This window comes from Volvox carteri (assembly GCF_000143455.1).
Source record: "Volvox carteri f. nagariensis unplaced genomic scaffold VOLCAscaffold_74, whole genome shotgun sequence".
NCBI classification, from domain to species: domain Eukaryota; kingdom Viridiplantae; phylum Chlorophyta; class Chlorophyceae; order Chlamydomonadales; family Volvocaceae; genus Volvox; species Volvox carteri.
This window is the reverse complement of record NW_003307617.1, coordinates 377,037-397,258: the sequence shown is the minus strand read 5'-3', so window position 1 is coordinate 397,258 and position 20,222 is coordinate 377,037. Positions and strand designations below refer to the sequence as shown.

General features: G+C 58.7%; 4 protein-coding genes across 4 annotated transcripts; 2 read left to right on the top strand and 2 right to left on the bottom strand.

Moving 5' to 3' along the window:
• Positions 1-4,372: 4,372 nt before the first annotated feature.
• arf9 (small Arf-related GTPase) lies at positions 4,373-5,778 on the top strand. The gene is made up of 6 exons (XM_002957500.1): positions 4,373-4,418; positions 4,497-4,541; positions 4,612-4,707; positions 4,779-4,885; positions 4,941-5,043; positions 5,209-5,778. The coding sequence occupies exons 1-6, from the start codon at positions 4,416-4,418 to the stop codon at positions 5,407-5,409; spliced, it is 555 nt and encodes a 184-aa protein (XP_002957546.1). The 5' UTR covers positions 4,373-4,415; the 3' UTR covers positions 5,410-5,778.
• A 1,405-nt stretch (positions 5,779-7,183) lies between these two features.
• Positions 7,184-9,701, bottom strand: VOLCADRAFT_68313 (uncharacterized protein; the record flags this gene model as incomplete). The annotated part of the gene is made up of 4 exons (XM_002957455.1): positions 7,184-7,786; positions 8,671-8,853; positions 8,929-9,072; positions 9,666-9,701. Coding segments are annotated over 4 exons (966 nt in total), but the record flags the coding sequence as incomplete, so codon positions are not given.
• A 278-nt stretch (positions 9,702-9,979) lies between these two features.
• Positions 9,980-11,851, bottom strand: VOLCADRAFT_84142 (putative flagellar associated; the record flags this gene model as incomplete). The annotated part of the gene is made up of 3 exons (XM_002957454.1): positions 9,980-10,843; positions 11,058-11,221; positions 11,717-11,851. The coding sequence occupies 3 exons, from the start codon at positions 11,849-11,851 to the stop codon at positions 10,510-10,512; spliced, it is 633 nt and encodes a 210-aa protein (XP_002957500.1). The 3' UTR covers positions 9,980-10,509.
• Positions 11,852-12,681: 830 nt separating this feature from the next.
• On the top strand, positions 12,682-19,684 carry VOLCADRAFT_119726 (RWP-RK domain-containing transcription factor; the record flags this gene model as incomplete). Its single annotated transcript, XM_002957499.1, has 6 exons — positions 12,682-12,966; positions 13,787-13,918; positions 14,343-14,387; positions 14,913-15,020; positions 15,614-17,278; positions 17,603-19,684. The coding sequence occupies 6 exons, from the start codon at positions 12,682-12,684 to the stop codon at positions 19,682-19,684; spliced, it is 4,317 nt and encodes a 1,438-aa protein (XP_002957545.1).
• Between the last annotated feature and the right edge of the window lie 538 nt (positions 19,685-20,222).

The following is a 20,222-nucleotide window of genomic DNA, read 5'->3' as shown; positions in this document are numbered from 1 at the left end:
GGGGCGCGGGGGAGGAAGGTGGAGGAAGGTGGAAGGGGCGAGAGGGAAAGGTGGAGGGGGGGTTGAGTTGAATTAACACAAACACGTTCGCGGGGGGGAACCCCAGTGTGTAAGAGGACATTACTTGGTCTGAGCTGCCGCGCAGGAACGTCCCCTCCGTACCCCCCTTCCTACCGCCTTTCCCTCCCCCGCCCGAACCCCCCTTACCTAGGTCCTTCCCCCCCAGCGCCCCCTCCCCCTCCCCCTCCTCGTCCGGGTCGGTGAACTGCTCCACGAACCGCTCCTTGCCCTGATGAGGGGCACAGACGCGTGCGTGTGCGTATTGGAAGGGGGGTGCGGACTCTTTAAGATCGGGGGGTTCCGGGGGAAACCCACACGCAAGCAGCAAAACACCCAGGGCGGGTGAGGGCGGGGTCCAACCGGGCAGAGTAACCGAACACTTACCCACGCATTTCATCACCCCACCACCCGCAGGGCCCCCAACCCCCACCCAAACCGAAGAGACCCCCTCCTCCCCTACCTCCCGGCACTCACACTTCTAGACTACCCCAAACCCCCCGTCGTTAACACCCCCCTCCCCCTCCCCCTCTCCCCCCCCAACCCACCTACCTGCACGCTGTCCGACCGCGTCTCCCGAAGAGCAAGCGCCACCAACCGCCGTACAGCCCGGAAAGCAAAATTGCGCTGAGGCAGCAAAATCAGCACCTTGGGTCGGGTAAAGCCCTGGTCGCGGGGGGTGCCAACACCACCAACACCAGCATCGGTGCTACCGGTGATGCCGCCGCCGCCGCTGCCGCCAGCACCGGCAACAACCCCCCCACCAACATCATCACCCCCACCCCCACTCCGGGGGAACCCCTCGTCCGCCCCCTCCCCCTCCCCCTCCTCATCGTCATGCTCCCCCTCCTGCAGCTGCGCCCCGTTAGGCTGCTGCTGCTGCTGCCCCCTCTCGCCCTCCCCCTTCGGGACAGATTCCCCCCCTTGTTGCTGCTGATGCTTCCTCCTCTTCTTTTGCTGCTGCTGCCGCTGCTGCTGTTGCTGTTGTTGCTGTTGTCGCTCTTGTTGCTGTTGTTGAAGGGAGTGGTTGTTTTTCTTGATGCGATCGGAGGTTTTTGCAATGTGGTTGAGGCAGTGCAGCAGTACGGCATCTAAAAGCGGATCTGAAGCGTCCAGGGAGGCGTCCGTCGGATACGGCCGGTACGGCAAGTGTACGTCAGCGTACGTGTTCAGCAAGGCGAAGAGTGACTGCTGCTGCGGATTGCGGAAGTCCCCGCCGCCGCCGCCGCCGCTGGGGGACGGCGTGGTGGTGGCAGCTGCTGCTGCCGTACGCGCCTCATCCTCCTGTACCAGCCCCCCGGGGGTTAGGGACGGGCGGTTTAGCACCGGTCACAGGGGTCAACATAACCATGCAGGCCCCTTAAACAAAATACAAATCGAATCTTTGATGAGGTTGATGATCCAGTACGACCGACCAAATACACACACGCCGTACGGCAACCTGGAAGACGCAGATTCACGAGAGAGGAGGACAGGCGCCCCTCCTTCACCCTCACCCCGGACAGCAACCCCCGAGGCAGAGGACCGAAACACAGACGCCCCCAAAGCGGAGCCCCAGTCACCTGTCGTACTTCCCGCCATCGCGATACCAACCGCTCCTTTACGCCGTACGCCGGAAGCACAGCGGGCGCCGGGGGGAGCTCTCTGAGGCCAATGGAGGCGGCGGCTGCAGCTGCCGCCGTCACGGCGGTGGCGGCGCCGGGTTTAGCTGCGCGAGCTTTATTGCCACCGCCGCCGCCGCCGCTGCTACTGCTATTGTCGTACACCCTCAACTGCCATTTGGCGTTGCTGCCCCAGGCTGTCACGTGGATATCGTCCGCGGAGGGCGCGTCCAGATACGTGCACTGCACGGCAATACACGTACGACATGTACGGGCATACAGAGCTTAAAGTACACGGATTGTACACTGTGTCGACGCACTGAGATGCGCACGTGTGTGCATACGTAAGCACATATGCATGTCCGTTGTGGGAGTCATTCAGACGTTCATTCACTGCTGCTACTGCCACTGCTGACTGCTGCTACTGCTGCCGCGACGTGCATTGTCGAAGCGGCTTTAGCCACCGCATTGCAATTCAAATTGAAAGGTGCAAGGTTGCAAGTTCGACCCACACCACCACGCATCGAGGTACGGCCGGATGCCGCGCGACAGGTCGCCTTGGCCACTTAATACCGGGGGCGCTAGCTCGTTTGTTTGTCTGTTTGTTTGCCTGTTCTGAACAGTGCTGTCCTGAACAGGCAAGCAAACAAACGACCTAGCGCCCTTGGGTAGAGCCCACACGACCTGCCCGTACATGCATACGTGAACCAATACGTGCACCCAAACCCAACACAAAGCGGCAGGGCAGTACAGTCCGTACAAAGCACATTATCAGTACTTCAACACGAGCAGTACATCTGAAGTACACATGTACCACCAACGCCGTAAACCCCCCTCCCCTCGCCGTCTGCCGTTGTCTCTTCTGACATCAAGTTCATGTAATACTCCCCTGGCCTTTCCCCCGTTCACCTTGCCATCAGCAGCAGCTGCCGCCAGAACCGCCACCTCGCTGTCGCTGAGCTCCCGACCCACGTGACGGGCCCAAGGGTCTATCGCCGGCGCCGTCGTCGCCGCGGCCGCTGCCACTGCCGTACCATCCTCTGTCGCCGCGCGAGCCCTCCCCGGGCCGTGGTCATCATCATCACCATCAACGTGATTGTCTTCCCCCTCTGCCGATGACGTCGATGGTTCCTCCTCCTCCTCTTCTTCCTCCACAACTGTGGCGGCTTTGACGTCATCGCTGCTGCCCCCGTGGACCTTCCTCCGTTCCCCCCTCCTCCGCAACGCCGCCGCCGCAGCAGCATCGTCGCTCTCGCCGTCTAACCCCTCCCCCTCGTCCTCCTCTTCACTGACTTCCCTGCCTCCCGCCTCCCTACCTCTCCGGCTGCGACCGCGACCAGTCCCCAAACCCATGTCTTCAACCTTCTCCTCTCCCTCCTCTTCGTCGCCCTCTTCACTCTCCTCCTCATCCTCCTCATCTTCCTCTTCACCATCATCGTCATCGTCATCCCCTTCAAAGTCGCTGCTCTCGCCCATCTGCTCGCTGCGTAGGAGCTGTAGCTGCGCCCGCAAGTCCAGTTTGTTGCGACTGCCGGTAGCCTTACTGCCGTTCAGGCCGCCAGCTTTACCGCCCCCTGCGCGCCCTGGCGCCCTAGCGAGCTCCTCGATGAGCGCTTCATAAGCCGATCTGACGAGCACATACATCAACAACGACGACATCCATTTCAAAAAAATCGATTATGAAAATAACACCATATATATAAGATTTACAATAAGAATTTATTTATCACAGAAGCGCACAAGTCCGCGACACAATTTGCCAGACAGGCAGTAAAACAAACAAAAGCATGAAAACGGGTTCAGTTGGCAGAGAGACTCGGGATGAGATGGGTCAGGCGACGACGGGAAGGGGGAGGGATGGGACGCACGGGGGGGAGGCACCGGGGCGGTTTTCCTTGGAGGTTTTTTCTCAGGGCGCCCGGAAACGGAGGAGTGGGGAAAACGTAATCCATAGGATGTGCGACGAGATCGTACCTGCCGCCTAGAAGCCTTTGGCGTTCTGCCAAAAGCAGGTCGGAATCCTCTGCTGCCAGCGCTCCGGCCACTGCGCCGGGGCCCTCGGCTGCCGCTGCGGACCTCGGTTGAGGCTTCGGAGCGGGGCCCGCCTCCCGCCGGGCCCGTTTCGCGTGAGCTGCTTGGCGCTGCTGCTGTTTTTGTTTGGCGCGGCGCCGCTTGCGGCTCGGGCCAGCAGCCGGGTCGGTTGGAGATGATGATGGTGCGGCATGGGCCCGACCGCGAGAGGCGGCGTTGCCGTTGAGATGATCGGGCCCGGGTTTTGGTTTGCCATTTGCAGCGCCATTAGGCTGTATGTGCGCGCGCGTACGCTTCACCGCCGCTCGTCCGGCCGTGTCGTCTCGTGGCGCGCCGCCGACGGCCTGCAGTAGCCGCGCAAGCTTGCCTCCGGGCATTTGCGTGCCTGACGTCTGAGAGATTCGGAGTGCTCGCTATCGTTTATATCTGCTCTGGTGAAGCATCAAATAACTTCAGCTACAAGCTCCACCTAGACGCCGATGCCGAGACATGCATAGCCAAAGTGTCAGAGGAAAGCAATCCACATTACTGTTTAAGACCCAGCGCAATGCTTGGCTTGTGGAGTGAACATGTGCAGTTGCAAAACATTTTCACTCTAGCCGTACAACCAGCTGGTTGTACAAACTGTTACCAGGAAAACTCTGCAGACTTCGCAGCATTGTCGAAACGTCTTGTGTAGCATTTCCGAAAAAACCTTAGGGAAAATTACTGTTGTGTGAAGACAGAATGGTGAGTTCTAATGCATTTCCGCCAGTTTTCGAACTTATGTGATATTACGTTCAACGCAATACTCTTACCTATTTGTAGGGGCTCTTGACCATGATCCGGTCGCTCAAGCGAAAGGAGGGCGAGGTGATATCGCTTGTGCATGCTCCTCTTTGCTCCTGAGCGAAGGTCCTAAGGAGGAATGTGTTGACTGCAGGCGCGCCTCCTGGTGCTGGGTCTCGATAATGCTGGCAAAACGACCATCCTGAAGTCGCTCAGCGAGGAGGACATTACGACCATTACCCCCACACAGGTGGACTAGAGCATAAGGGTTGTCGTGGCTCATTTACAATACCTGACCGGGCTCTTTATAATTTTATGCAGGGTTTCAACATTAAATCTCTATCCCGAGACGGATTCAACCTGAAAATTTGGGACATTGGCGGCCAAAAGACTATTCGGCCTTACTGGCAAGTGGTTGTCGAAATCCAGTCGTGTCACATACCTTGAAGCGAAGGTCATCTGCTGCACTTTTAAACCCCGTAGGCGGAACTACTTCGATCAGACTGATGCGCTGATCTATGTTATCGACTCCTCGGACCGCAAGCGCCTGGAAGAGTCTCACTACGAGCTTTCCCAGCTTCTGCAGGTGCGATACCAAAGGGGATTGGCTTGTGAGCGCGGTCGCGCATCGCTATCACCCGGGGGCTACTCCCAACTGCCGCAGGCCCAACTGCTCGGTTGCCTTTTCCACGACAGGGTTTCGTCTACCCATAGCTAAAATATCTCTACACGAATTCTTTCCCCAACACAGGATGACAAGATGGGTGGCGTGCCGCTACTCGTCTTTGCGAACAAGCAGGACCTCATGGGCGCCGCGGAAGCTGGCGAAATTGCCGAGCTTCTGGAGCTTACGTCCATTCGGGACCGGCCGTGGCAGATTCAGGCTTGCTCTGCCAAGACTGGCACGGGGCTGCAGGAGGGTATGGAGTGGGTCATGAAGCAGGTCAAGTGAACGTATCCCGGTGTCCGGGGAGCTGAAAATGGAGCAGGGTTGTGCGTATTGTGTGCATATAGGGGTCGACGTATTGACAATTGAGGGGGTAGGAACTAGGCATTCGGTACACACGTGCGGCAGCTGCGACTCGATTTGCGGGCGGACGATCGTGCACTAATAGGCAGGATGTTAAACGCTGCACAACGCGACATAGGACCAGACCAGACCGTTACTCGTTGACCGGTTATTACTAACCTCGCTCGTGGACATGAAGCTTCGAAAGGGTTTGCTTCCTTTACAAGAGTACATAAACTTGGTGTTCGCAGCATTCGCTGCTTTCATAAACGCCCAGGCGTGTGGATGGCAGCAATTTGTAAACATCCTCTTAAATCGTTCTCCCTCCCCTGTGCGCTCTTATAAAATCGGGAACACATATTCTTGCAGCATTTGGGCACACAAATATACGCCCTAACGAATGACATTAGAAAATTCTTTGCAAACAGAGTCCACCACCTCTTTTCTTGCCCTTGAAAACTCGCAAGGCGCTTTACATGTCATATCGCATCGTACATAGGAGCCTCAAGCGCACTTTGACCATAAATTTATTTGCAGCCGTTAAGCCGCGTGGAAGCCAGGCTCGGAAATAAACATACAATAGGAGGCGGCAGCAATGGAACGATCACCCGCCTCTCCAAGACCCGACCAGAAACACAACATGCAACGCTTTTCCCAATCCACGTTGCTTGGGAAGCCCTTTGCTTGCGCTGCCGATGCGCCAGCACACTCTTCCCCGACCTGTTGAGTAGAGCACAAAACACATGGCAACCCAGGTCATGCCGTACAAGCAACCCCATGCACACACTCTGCCTCGTTATCAGATTCAGACAAACTCGCAACACAAGCAAATATCGTTTTCCCACCAGAAACCACCAAACGACGACAAAAAAAACACGTGGAACGACCACTCAAGGGTGCGTAATCATCAATCACCAAAATCTGCAACCTCAACGCCTCGTGCAAACAGACGCGGAACCGGCCCAGGATCGCAGCTCCGAAACCGAAGCCGCATGGTACTCACAAACACGTCCCTCGCAAAGGACTTCATACTCGGCTCGACGTGGCATTCTCCCTAAGAATATCGATAATATGATACCATCTCATCTCGCTTACTTCCTTGCAATGCCTAATCCAACAAGGTTCTCAACGCAAACACTGTACGACAACCATGTCCTGGTTGGGGATGTGAATCGCATGACGACTCTTCTCGACGCCTCTTCGATGCAGCACGCGGTACGCCCGTTCCTAGAGTCGTTTCCCCTGTGTTACACCCATCGCACCAACAAGCATGGACAGCCCATGGGATCTGCCCATTATTGCATTTATCATTATTTAGCACCCTCCGAACCAACGCAACATTCATGCTATAAGCTTTGTAACCTCCACCTCACCCTTCCCCTTACTAACCAGGCAAAATCCGTCCCCATCCCGCTGTTCAGTCCGGCACACCTCTTTCCTCCAAGCGCCCTGATTCGCACAGTCAGTCCATGCTCATGCCAATTGGATCTATCGACCCAGGCCGTGCTCCCAGAGGTCAGCCTTCCTCTTCCCATCCCATTTCCTTTCAGCCCACACAGCAGGGCCACAGATGCCCGGGATTTCAACCCAAGCATGCAACAGGGGTACGAACCCTTTATCCGCTCTCCCTGCCCTTCTCACTACCCTGCGGAGCCGTCTTCACCCTTCCGAATGCTGTGGCCGCTTTGGCAGCCCGTCTTTGCCCCGCCCGATTCCTTCAACCGGACCGAAAGAGCCCCCCAAACAGGCCGCCTTTCCGCGTCCCCCCCTGCTGCTGCTTGGCCTTCTGCGGCTTGGCGCTCCAGAAGTCACTGCCCTGCAAATCCACCACCACCACTGCCACATTATCAGTGCTGTACCGCTTCAATGCCAGGCCCGCAAGGCTGGCCGCCACCTGGCTGGCGTCCTTCTTGGCGCGGAACTCCTTGCGCGCCCACGCTACCGCCTCCCGCGGCGGCAACACGTCCCACAGCCCGTCACTCGCTACAATGAGGAATTCGTCGTCCTCCGTTAGCAGCGTCTCTGTGACATCCGGCGTTGCCACCACAGGATCCGCCCTGAAGGCTTGCTGTGCCGCAAACTCGGCGTTCCAGTAGCCCCGCTCGATGCCCGTCTGCAGGAGACGCGGCAGGCCAATGCCCTTGAACTCCCAGTCGCCAAAGGCGCGGGAGACGGCCAGCACGCTGCACACGCGGCCGTCGTCCACCCAGCCGCCCACCGATTTGACGCGCTCGATTTCCGTGGCCACGTCAGGGCCGGAGCCGTAGACCCGGTGGCAGTGCGCCAACGTCACGGCGTTGCCCTTGCGGCTCAGGATAGCCTGGACGGCACGGTTGCGCAGAGAGCGCATTGTTTAGCGCGGGCAAAGACAAGCAGAATCAAAGCGCCGGTGTGTGCGCGCGCGCGTGTGTATGTGTGTGTGTGTGCGCAGAAAAGCGCAGCCAGGCGGGGTAGGCAGATTATGGCAGGCATTGTACAACGCGTGTGTACAGGCGGCGTTCGGCCAGGGTCCTACGACAGATCCTTCCCCAATAACTCCTCCTCAAGCAAAGCACATGACCGGGTTCAAATTCACCACACTGTACACGCAAAGATGCATCTCTTCCAGTCCAGTGGTAATGCTTCCCCCGCAGAGAGGACACACTCCTCTGTGGTAGGTTTAATGAACTCACTACTACTCTGCGACAAGGAAGTGGGTCCAAGGACAAGGGCCCCCTGGGCCTGTTGTCAGCTGTTGCTGCTTCGAAATGCGCGGCGTAACGAATCCCCACACGCTCACGCGAGCCCTGGAGCAATACCGCGACTCACGCTGCTGTGGCCTATAATCAACAAGGCCCCTCGTGTGCGTGGGCAAAGCTTTCTGTTCGGAAACCCCCGTTGCAAGGGGTTTCTTAGGGTGAAGGCGCGCGGGGCGGCGGGCACGAGTCACTCTAATAGGCCCCGGCTGCCCATAGCTGGTGCAATTGCCCCGGCGCCTGGTCGCACCCCGAACTAGTGCTCACACTCATCCTCGTGGCTTCCGCTGTCACGGCACAGACTACCACAATTATCGACACCCTGATCAGCGGCTGGATGGCGGTTCCAGTCATGGCTTCACACCCTTCCCAGACTCCCAAACCCCTTATCATCCCCACATGCGAAATGCCTCTTCATCAAGCATGTTTCCGCTTCCTGCTTCCTCGTCCGCGGCAGCTCCGTACCTACCTGGCTGTCCCCAACATTGGCAACCACTAGTTTGTCGTCCTTGATGACGGCCACGGTGGCGGTGGAGCCAGCCTGTGCCGCGTCCTCGCCGCCCTCCGCCGCCAAATGCTCCAAAAGGGCCTTATCCGCCATGTGAAACGAGTCAATCAGCTGCTGCGGACAGATGTCCCGGCTGCTGATGCCCTTGCTGCTCGTGTTGCTGCCGTTGCCGGAGGAGGAGGGGGCGGAAGAGGAAGTGTTGCCATTCTTGCCAGCCACGGTGCGACCGACGAGGCAGTTCTCCACTTGCACGTGAAGCTGCTTGGCCAGCCACTGCGCCGCCTTTTCGCCGCCGTGGCCGTCGAACACGGCGGCGTATAGGTAGTGGCCTACCGTATTATAGTGCACCTGAACCTCGTCCTCCTGAACAAGGGGCAGGAGTGTGGGGATTATGCGCACGAAGCAGCTACCCATGTCCAAAGGAGGGAGGCTTGGGGAAATATTTGTTAGTCAAGGACTTTGGGAAAGGGGCAAGGAAAGGGGCAAGGAAAGGGCGTGGAAAGGGGTTCATCAGCGGCCTGGACAGGGCCATACCACGACGTAGGAGCATGCGGGGTCCTATCTCATGAGCGACAACAGCAGGCGCCGAGCCTTACGAACCCTGTCACTACCCACTGTGCTACTGTCCAACAGGAGGAACGCGCACTTCAGTGAAACAGTGAACCCCCCCTGGTGCTCAAGGCAGCATGAGTGGCTGTTAGTTATTCAGGAGCGGGTGAGGGCCGCTAAGGAGAAGGCCCGAGGGACAGTGGTAGCTCTCCACTACAAAGCCTCGCAATGCATAACCCAAGCCATTATACTGAACCTTGCTTCCGGCACCTCCCATCAGATTCACCGAATTAACGCTGTTACATATGTACCTTTTCATTAAAATGTTTGTGTCAATTGTATCGCGGGTGAACTAATTCACTGTCCTGGTTGGTTTGCTTGCATGGCACATTTATCTTCAGCCTTACCATCGTATCCCTGACGCCCTGCACGCTGCTATAACCAACATCTAGCTCCGAGGCCGTCACGATGACAGCGCTACTAGCTGGACTGCCAGCAGACGTCGCGGCACCAATGTGTCGGTGGAGTAAGGCGTTCCGGGTGCAAGGCAGTTGGAAGCAGGCGCTTGTAGTAGATGGTAATGCCCATGTCTGACTCCTCGGGACCGCACCCCGGCAAGCTATGAAGGTGCCGCTTTGGGCGTTCGCAAAGCACTGCAAACAGGCGGAGCGGAGTGCGTGCCAGAGATGTCAGCTCTTTTATTTTGCGTTGAAAGAGGATTGAACAGAGCACTTACGTTTCTGCGTAACACCGGCGACGACAGCGCCATCAGTGCTGCCTATTCTTTCGTTCGCTGCAGCACACAAAATCGTAACCGAAGACACCGTATATGACGCAAAAATTATAGCGCTAGCAGTGTCACAAAGAGCGCTTTCTGTGGTCACGAGCTGCCGTTCAACGACCCGACCGCTTCGCTTTCTATTAGAACATCACCTGACAGCGCCGCTAAGCCATTACCATAAAATAGGCACAGCAGCTTCCAGGGTATAAACATAGCTCTCGTAAGCGGAACGTGTACTTGGAAAGGACCTACCGTACCACCAGAACGACCGTTCGTGCAGCGATGAACTTCCGCAACCCTGTAATCTCTAAGCCAATACTTCCATCCATACATGACTATAATGGCTTCATTTTGTGGCACGCTTGACAACGCCCGCAGCTCGCATCTTGTACTCAGGAACCATGATGAAAGGCAGCATCCCGTTCCAAACCGTTGTTACGCCAAGCCCTCATTCCCCGCACACACCAGTCTTACTCGCCGTTGGGCCGTGCCCCCTCAACAATAGTCGCGTGGGTCTCCCAGTACGCGACCGACTTCTCGTACGCCTCCCGATCCAATGGAACCCCGCTGCCACCCTCTTCCCTCCCCAGTGCGTTGCGCAGCATCGTGATGGGTTGCATGGGCGTCTCGTAAGGCTCGTCCTGCGCCTTAATGCTGATGATGCCCCACGGCGCGTCCGGCAGCTCGTCTCCTGGGCCCTTGGTCGGCATAGCCGCGTACTCCTTGACCAGCTGCTCGCGCGAGTACAGGATAATGTCCAGGAAGTTGGCCACCGGGACATCCACATCCGATGATGAGAACCACCTGCAAGCAACAACCCAACCTCAAAATATTCCGCCAGCAACCCAAAAAACAACCGCAATGGCAAAGAACCGACTGTGAAAGACCCAGGTCGGACAACCCAAATCGCGCGGGACCCAAATCGCCAAACGCGTTAAATGCGGTCAGCTCGGTTGGATCTCAATTCATTTTCGTTTTTCAAAATCGGCTCGAAAACGGCCGCAGCCCAGATCTCCACCTGGTAAGCACCGCGAGTTCCTCAGGTCGACGCTTGGTGTACCCCGATTGCAGCTTGGCTCGGTTTGCCTCTGTAATGGCTAAAGCCCCCAGCCGGGCGCCCACAAAGTTCGGAACGAACACATGCTTGCAGAAGGGAGCGTAGCCCTCCACGAGTGGCGCGCCCTGCTTGTGTGCGGTGAAGGGGAGACAGACGATGGACGGGGGTAGGGGAGATGCAGACCAGTACAGATGGGACACAGAGAGCGCGGTGCAGGTGGCGAGGCATAGGCGCAAGCGCACGTGCTGGCGAAAGAAAGCCGGTAAAACGGATGGCAGGTTTAGCACAGGTGAGGGGCAGACGGTGCATGCCCTCATTGGCCGCATTGACAGCTCGCCTATCCTCATGTAAGGGATTCCGAAAGGGGAGCGCACTGACTTAAGGGGTGCCTTGGATACGTCCGGAGTTCAGGTGGTGATTTAGCCACGCAATGACACACGTATACATGTACATTGGATGTCACGACAGCTTCGCTGTGGACAGAGGGACGGTGTCGTCATCCACGAACGAAAGGGTTCCAAGGTGGCCACTGGTATTCTCAGAAACGCGCAACTCCTCCCAGCTCCCCCCTGTAGCCAATGATATTGGGGAGAGTCTGGGGCTGAAACATCAGACCGTACCTTATCAAACTCCTCCTGTATGCGCTGCACGAACGCCGCCTTGTCGTACGACACTCGAGTGCCGCCGTAGTTTGGGTCATCCCATTGCCGCTGAGCGAAGCCGTCAAGGAAGAAAGTCTGTGTAACAAATGTCATGGCTTTTGCTGCACTGGCGGAGATCAGCACTCGGGGGGTTGAGCGGAATGTGATGCGCGTTGCAAGCAATCCGCGTACAGTCCTCTGATGTACGTTGCCTTTAGCGTTTTGATGCAAGGTATGTGCGACCAAAGATCGACAGCCGAGGGCCATGAATCAACTTGCCGGCGAAATTGGCAAGTCGAAATCCTGTGTACACACGCCGCTCCTAAACCTAGCCTGTTACTCGTATCGCGTATTAGCGTCAAGCAAATAGTGATGACTGATACTACGTGAAGGGGAGTTGCGCAGTGTGAAGGAAACTGCGAAAACTCGTACAGCGGGCTTGCATTCTTCACATGCACGCAGGGCCACACATGAAGTTCTTTCCTCTTCCTTACACGCCACGCATGTGCAATATTACATACGAGAAGCCTGGGACACAGCCTAAGACAGGTGAACGTCGGCTAACGGTTAGAACGCAGCTCCGTCAGTCTTTGCTCTAGTCTTGTTCCTTTTACTCGGTTGGGCTCACTCCAAAGCGCGACACGTTGTTTTGTAAGAGCTTTACTGGTAGCACCCTCTGGCTTCAACGCACGACCGTGACGACCGAAGCACTTGGGCAAGTTCTCTGGACTACCTGGGCTGAAAACTTTGTTTAGATTCTTCTTGCACAGCTCATCTGCAGCACATGCTGTGGTCTTTAGGTATGACCCCCCTTCTTGGGCTGTCTGACGATACGCGACAGTTGCCGACGGACTGGGCCGCGGCCTAGGCACCTCGGTTTCGAAACACCAGGCCCCATGCCGTCCCATCTCAAACCAGGCTAACAAGAAGGTCAATATATTGGTATGGAGGCATGGGCGCTAGCGGCCGGCGAGCAAAACATCCAGGTTACCGCTTTAGCTGTCGATGACCGACGACATAGCCTCGGCGGGTCCACAACAACGACAACGGCCTCGCGCGCCATGCTAATCCGTCAGTCGCCTATGGAGATTAGTCGAGGACCGTCGGTCGGCAGCGCAAGCCGTCATTCTTTGGGCGATGTTCGGGATCAGTTTCAGAGCGATGACGACGAGGCGGAGCCAGGCGCGGACAGCCTAGACGACGCGCTCAGTCTCACGGAACTTCAATCTGTGAGTCGGGATTTGCGTCGCTGGATTGTAGTAGCACGTGGCTGGCTGCACAGGTGCCGAGAGCATAAGCCACACAAACGGCGCTTTCATTGAAACCCGCCGCCGCGTCCGCTGTATATGTTTCCATCAGCCGTTTACAACGGACACTGTTGGCGCCGCTGTAGCACATCACAACTGTGCGCAAACCCAATACAACAAGTTACGCCTTTTCGTTGTGATAATGGTTTGTTCTCGTTCTTTCGAGGGGGGCGCCGCACTCGCACGGGGAGCCTCCTGTAACGCCCGCATGCGCGCCAAAACATCCGCACAGGCAAAGTAGTGCGCCGCAAATACCCCCAGAACCATAGCCTCATTCCGCTCCTGCGCAGTTACGGCTGTACCCCGCATAGCATGGCAGTAGTCCACAGCTGCGTTCTGCTCCTGTTCCGCCCTTTGTCTTAAAAACGATCTTGCCATCGGCAGTTCTTTGTAAAAGCGAAATAGTAAGCGTATCTTCTGTTGTTATTTTTCCGGGGTGATGTTTAAACGGAGCCATACCCACCGTAAAACCCGCAGCTTACATACAGCGCCAGCCCCCGCCCTTTCTCTCGGGCCAACCCTGGCGTCTCCCCACAATCGCTCGCCCTTGATCACCTGCACTTGCCAGCTTTCATTTTCGACCATACATCTTTACGAATCCCCTGCAGAGATTGCCTACCGGCCTCTGGGACTCATCCCCCACTTCTTCTCAGGACGCTTTTTCTCCTCCTGTAGGGCCTGTTTTTCCATTTTACGTATAGAGCTGCCTCCATCCTTCTGGGTCGTTTTCCCTCGGTGGCAGGTGTACCACCTGCCCAGCAAGGAGGCGGCTCGCAGCCTTAACGTCAGCCTCTCGCGCCTCAAGCGCAGCTGTCGAGCCCACAATGTGCTCCGCTGGCCGCACCGCAAGCTGTCCAGTCTGAGCAACCTGCAGGTGGGAATTAAGTAGCAGAGTTGACTGCCTTGCTGCCTACATGGCTGTTAGGCGGCTGCCTAGCCACGCAGGCGCTCGACTGGCCGTCTGCGTGGCTACATCAGCATCCTAACTGCATTTGTGCGAGAGGTTGGCTTCCTGGCTATGTGAATGGCTAAGTGCCTGCCAGGCCGGCTGGCTGGCTGGATGTAAGGCTCTTTACTTGGTCCACTGAGAGGACAACATTTCGTGGCGATTTGTGGCGTGGCGGTGGTAACAACAGCTGCGGGGGTTGAATCGTCTGCATATGTGTGCCTGTGTTGGTGTTAAGCCTACATACGGGCGTGGCGGCGTCCCCTCTCCTCAACCAATCTCCACGCACGATCTGCGTTTCCCGGCCCCGCTCCCCATTCCCATGCGATCTACCGCGCTGGACCATCCACAGGAGACGATCCGTAACGACAAAAACATGAGGCTCCTTGACAAGCAGGTGTGTGCGTCAGTTCGTGTGGACTGTGGAGGGGCCGCCCGGGTCGACTGGTTTCAAGGGTTTCGCTGTAGCAACTCTGCTAGAACCCGGCGAAGGAGGAGACTTAAATTATTCTTCACCTTCTGTTGAGTTGCAAGCTTTCAAATATGTACCTGTAGTCCAACATGTACTTGTAGAGGTATACAGCTTTTGAGTTTGATCTTGGCCGGTTTGGGGCATTATCCCCCCTTTTGGTGAGGCTCCAAGTGGGTTGGGTGTGGTGTTGTGGGTGGGTGGGGGACATCCCTCCTCCCACTGTTCCTGGCGGCGGTGAGTCCGTCACGCGCTTCCTTTGTTCTCCTCTATAGTCTTGGTTACTGAGTTATTTTGGTTGCTGAGCTATTGGGACTTGTGCGATATTGTTTTTACTTTTACCAGTCCTGGCTTGGGACATCTGCAGTACTTACCTTAGCTGTTAAGGTTTCCGCCCTGCAAGCCGCAATGGATAATTCTTCTTAGCCCAATCCTCTTGGCTCCCCGCCACAGAGGATCCTGCAGCAGATTGTAAATGAGATCTCTGCGGTGCGGGCAAATCCCGACCACACCATCGATCCGCGGCTGGACGAGATTCGACAGGCCAAGTACAAACTAAAGGTAAGGTGGCCTCCCGAGGGCGGGCAGATGATGTCCAACCAGCGAAACAGATGATGGTGTCGCAGGAGCAGGGAGATTTCAGGGAATTCTTTTGGAGAGAAAGGATGGCGGAATGGCGGATTTTTCCCGCCTCAGGGCTTCAGTGTCGGCCTTTTTGCTTCGTAGAGCTTTTTCGTGGTTCACCTTTTTCCCACCTCAGGCAAATGCCTGGTCATTACATGGCCAAGAGCAGCAATGGTTTACAGGAGCAACAGTAACAGCAACGCAGGGAGGGAATCCGTACAGGGCTGAACATGCCCTGGTCTTGCAGCGGTGCGCTGCAGATCTTCCCCCCCAGCGATGTTTTTTTTGGTCATCCATTTTTCATTGCTGTACAGGTCAACTCATGATGGCTCCATGTTAAATCTTTGCTCTATTATTGAAAGGGATGTAGTCTAGCCAGCCCTATGGCGGTCTGTAGATGCCGCAAAGCGTGGACTGCGGATTTCAGGACTTTGTGTGCCCCTCTTTGCGGCGGCCCTTAGCTGCGTAACCTTTACCTGCTTGGTCACGCGTCTTGTCCCTGCCCTGTCTCCCCAACCCCCGCCGCGCAGTACTACCACAAGACCAAGCACACCCTAGGGTCCTCTTCCGCGTCGAGCCGTAAGCGGCGCCAGTCAGCTCCGTATCCTGACCAGGCCCTTAACCTCAACCTCAGCGCCGCTGCCATGGCCCCAATTTCCGCGGTTGCCGCCGCCACGGCCAACACGACGGCTTACAACGGCGAAGGTGTTTCGCCGCCGCCGCCGCGGCAGCAGCAGCAGCAGCAGCTGCTGCTGTCGCCGAGCCCGTGGGCCTCACCTGGTGGGAGGCCGGGGCCGGAGGGTGGTGGTCCTTTTGCAACCGTCTCGGCGCCGGCGGCGCCGGCGGCATCCCTGTACACCGCCACCGTCCACGCCGCGTCCGCCTCCGCCGCTGTGTTCCGCGGCGGTGGCAGCGGCGGCAGTGGCGGCGGCGGTGACAGCGTCGATGGTCAGCTGGCGGCCTCCTTCCCATCCGGCAGCGCGCTGGCTCGTTTCACTTCCGACCGTGCCTCTTTTGGCGGTAGCGGGTTCTGCTTGCCTGGCGTTGGAGGGTCCGTCATAGATGAGATGCATTTGTCAAGGGACGGCTGCAGTGCCCATGCAGTTGGTGGTGGCATTGGCAGTGGCTGCAACTCCAGCAGCGGAGGCGTGGGACAGGTGCACCGGGACATGACCATGATGGGCCCTATGGCGCCGGTGGCAGCACCGTCGCAGCGCCCGACGCAGGACAGCCGGCTGTCAGAGCCTGGCGTAGGGCTGCCGTACGGGTTCCCTCTGTCGATGCAGCCGGGGCCTGCACCTCTGGCCGGTGGAACCACTGCCGTCTCATTGAATGTGCAGCACAGCCAACACCAGCTACAGATGCTGCAACTTCAACACGGCCACCGCGAAAACCATCACCATTACTATGCATTCCAGCAGCAGCAGCAGTGGGAGCAGCAACAGCAGCAGCAGCTGGTCGGCGGGCTGCGGAGGCCCAGCGTCGGCATGATGGACGAGACCACTGGTGTGGTATATCCGCTGCCAGGCATGGGGCCCTGGGGCCGCAAGTCGGGCCGGCTGTCGGATGCATCCATGGACGGAGTCAGTTCGGCGCCACCGGCTGAGGGCGCCGCCGTAGCCACCTCTGTCGCGCCCAACCATTCTGCCCCGTCGAGCTCCTTATGGCCTTCGCCTCCACCGCCACTACCACCGCAATCCGCGACCTCGTGCCAGATGCAGTTGAGCAACCCGTCGCCGCATCTCGCGCAGGCTCTCGGCTCTCCGCCGCTGTCCACAGGTGGAGTGGGCGGCAGCGCCACCGCCGCAGCCGCCACCGTCACCGCTGCTGCTGCCCTGTCCGCAGGCCCTAATTCCGCCGGAAGCGTCAGTGGCGGGGCCTGCGCCGCTGAGAGTTTCCCCCTTGGCGCCTGTGCCGCCATCGCCCCGCATTCCGGTGCCAACAATCTGTCGTTATCTTCGTCATCATCGCTAGCGGCGAACGGCTTCGCCGCATTTGCGGGCACTTTTGGAGGCGGCAATGTGGACGGCGGCCGCGCCAGCGGCGGCGGTGCGAGGCTCGGCGCGCCGTACTCCCACGGCGTCGTGAACACGTGCTGTCCGCCGCCGCGGTGCTCATCCACCGGCGACCCACATATCATGGCGGCAGCGGTGGCGCCGCCCCCCGGCCTGGCCGCGATGGCGCTTCCCCGTCAGGTGCGTCGCGTTGCAGGATGGTGTTGTTGGTGATGTCAGTTGTGTGGCCGTAGGTATGCATCTAGCGGCCGAAGTTATGAAACCAGTAAAATGTAGCAATTGCCATGCCACGTGGCGAGGCGGAACGCGCTGCGAGAGCGTATGGGAGCGAATGAGGCACCTTGCGCATAGCAGGAGCTTGGTTTATCAGAAAGCTCTCAGCAGGGTGCCGTTGCCCCAGCCCGTTGCTGCCACCGACTCACCGCTAAGCCCAGCCTGCCATCTGGGCCACACCAGTAAACCCGTCCTGACTGCTCATTGGCATCCTTGCCACGCCGTCCCTAGGTCTCCGCTCCCCCGCCGATGTATGGTTCTGTTGCAACGGGTGGTGGCGGTGGGGCAAGCGCCGGCGGCAGCACCTGCAGCGGCGGCGGAGGGTTTTACGGCGGCAGTACGACACCCATGTGCGGCATGCCTGATGGCGCCGCCCGTGCGCGCTTCCTCTCCACTGACGGCGGCTATCAGGAGGCGCTGGGCATGCCGCAGCCGGCGCGGAGCAGCCACACCGGCGGTGGCGCCGTACTATCTTACAGCACTACAGCGGCGACGGCGGCGGCTGGTGGTGTTGGCAGCCATCACACTACGCTTCATTTCGAGGCACATGTGGGCATTTCAACGGTGGGCAGCGCTGCTTTGGCGTCATCATCACCACCTTGGTTTGGCATTGAGGCCAGGGTGCGGTCCGGCATAGTTCCCCCGGTTGCAGCTGCCCAAGCTTCGGCCGCAATGGCACCCGCTCCTGAGGATTCATCACGCACCGCCACGACTGCTGCGGCGCTGGAGACTCACGTTTACCAGGAACAGCAGCCGCTCATGCAGCAGCAGCAGATGCACATGCAGCAGCAGCAGATGCACATGCAGCACACCCAGGGCTTGCGGCAGGCTGAGCAGCGACACCATCATCAGCAGGATTGTGTGTCCATGCAGCACCAGCACGAGCAGTACCAGCAGCAGCAGCGCCAGCATGCGCGTCAGCATCCTCAATATCAGCACAAGGACTTGCAGCGGGAGCAGCACATGCACCAACAGCAGCAGTACCAGCAGCAGAACCAGCAGGCGCGGCACCTCCGGCAGGCGTACCTGCATCAGCAGGAGCAGGCGCAGCAGAAGGAGCAGGTACGGCAGCAAGAGCAGCAGCAGGGGCAGGCGCGGCAGCAGCAGATTGGGCATGGGCATGTGCACGCGGGAGCCCAGGCGCAGCAGCTGGTGCCCTCGTCCGCCTCCTGCATGGCGCCGTTGCAAATGACTGCCCCTAAACACCAGCTCCAGCCGCTGTTGCAACAAGCAGAATGGCAGCAGCAACAGCGCCCATTTCCTTATGTTCAGCAGTTCGGAGGTAGCCTGGACGGTGGCAATAGCGGATCGTCGCCGCCAGCGACTGAGACAGGCGGCTTTCAAAATGTGCCGTACAAACCATATGGCATGGATGGAACCGCAGCGCGGCACAGCGTGGTGGTCAAGACGGGCGACGGCGCCGCCGCCACCATCGCTGCTGCTGTCGCAAAGCCGCCGCTGCTTAACGCTGCTGGCACCGATGTCCGCATGAGCTCAAGTACTGGAGGCGCCGCCGCCGCGCTCGGCTGGGTTGGCAGAGAGGAGAGCAGTCCCAGTGCTGCTGCTCGCGGTAGTGGCGCCAGCGACGGCTGCTGCGGGGAGTTGCCGATCAGTGCTGGCGGCAACAGTGCCAGCGGTGTGGCACCTAATGGCCACTCCGTTGCGTGCGGGACCAGTTCTACGACCTTCCTGCCAGGACGCTCCGTCACGACTGGCGTCCCCATGAGGGCTCCCTCACCGCTTCAGGGTCGCCCGGGCCAGTACCCTCAACATACGATTGCGGATGCCATGGCCTACGTCGGAGCTAGCTGGAGGAGCCCCGTCAGAGGTTCTGCCGGTGCCGATGGCACTTGCGCAGACGCCGGTGGCCGTGCTTGGTCCAAGCCCAGCGCTTCTGTAGAAGCTCCGGAAGGGCTGCTCTCAGTACAAGAGTCTTCACCACCACCGCAGCAGGAGCAGCAGCAGCAGCAGCAGCAAGCGCTACAGCAGCCACAGCAGCTGCAACAACCACAGCAGGTACAGCTGCAGCAGTGCTATGCAGCAAAGTTGGAGCCTTGGGGATCATCTTCTGATTTGTTCTGCCCTTTTCCACATGACGGCGCCAGCCCGACGGTGGCGGCTGTAGCGGCGGCGGGGGCGCCAGCGCCAGTGCCAGCGCCAGCGGCAGGTCCTTCAGCTGCCGGCAACACCGGGGGCACCGGGCTCGGTACCGCCTGCGGTAGGGCGGAGACGGCCGCCACTGGCGGCGATGGTTGTGATGCCGATGGGTCCGCTGGTGTGATGCTCGCCAGCTTTGACTGGCTGCTGGAGTAGTTGCGGGGGTGCGTGCTGGTGCCCGAGGGATAGCGCACCGGGAGAAAAAGGGTCTCGATGTGGTAGGGCCGGGCTTAGCATCCCGCCATTCTATCCTGCCACTCGGAGGTCCGGCGCTCGTCCTCGGCACCACCTGGTCCGGTGCGTATCGTCCCGCAGCGCCGCGCCGCCCTTTGCTTTCGCCTCATTTCGCGCTGCGCTTCGCCTCGCTGCTGCGCCATCCCAGTCCGCTTCCTCCAGCTGAATAAAGGGTATGAGGGCCAAGATGCGCACCGGTATGCAATGTGCACCTCAACTGGGCGATGCAATCCAACTATCAGCAATCTTAACACTAACACATTGCATGCGTGAGCAGCAACGCACATGTGGTACTTCGCTCCGTCGCTTCTCTGTGGGAAAGGCGTTGCGGCACCGGGACAAAGCGTCAGGCTCAGCTCGGCTCTCGGTTCGGCTCAGTGTTTTGCTCTCGGTTAGACCGGAGGACGGGGTGACCGGTGGGTATGCATGCATGCTGTTGCGTGCGCTGGTATGCATCGGT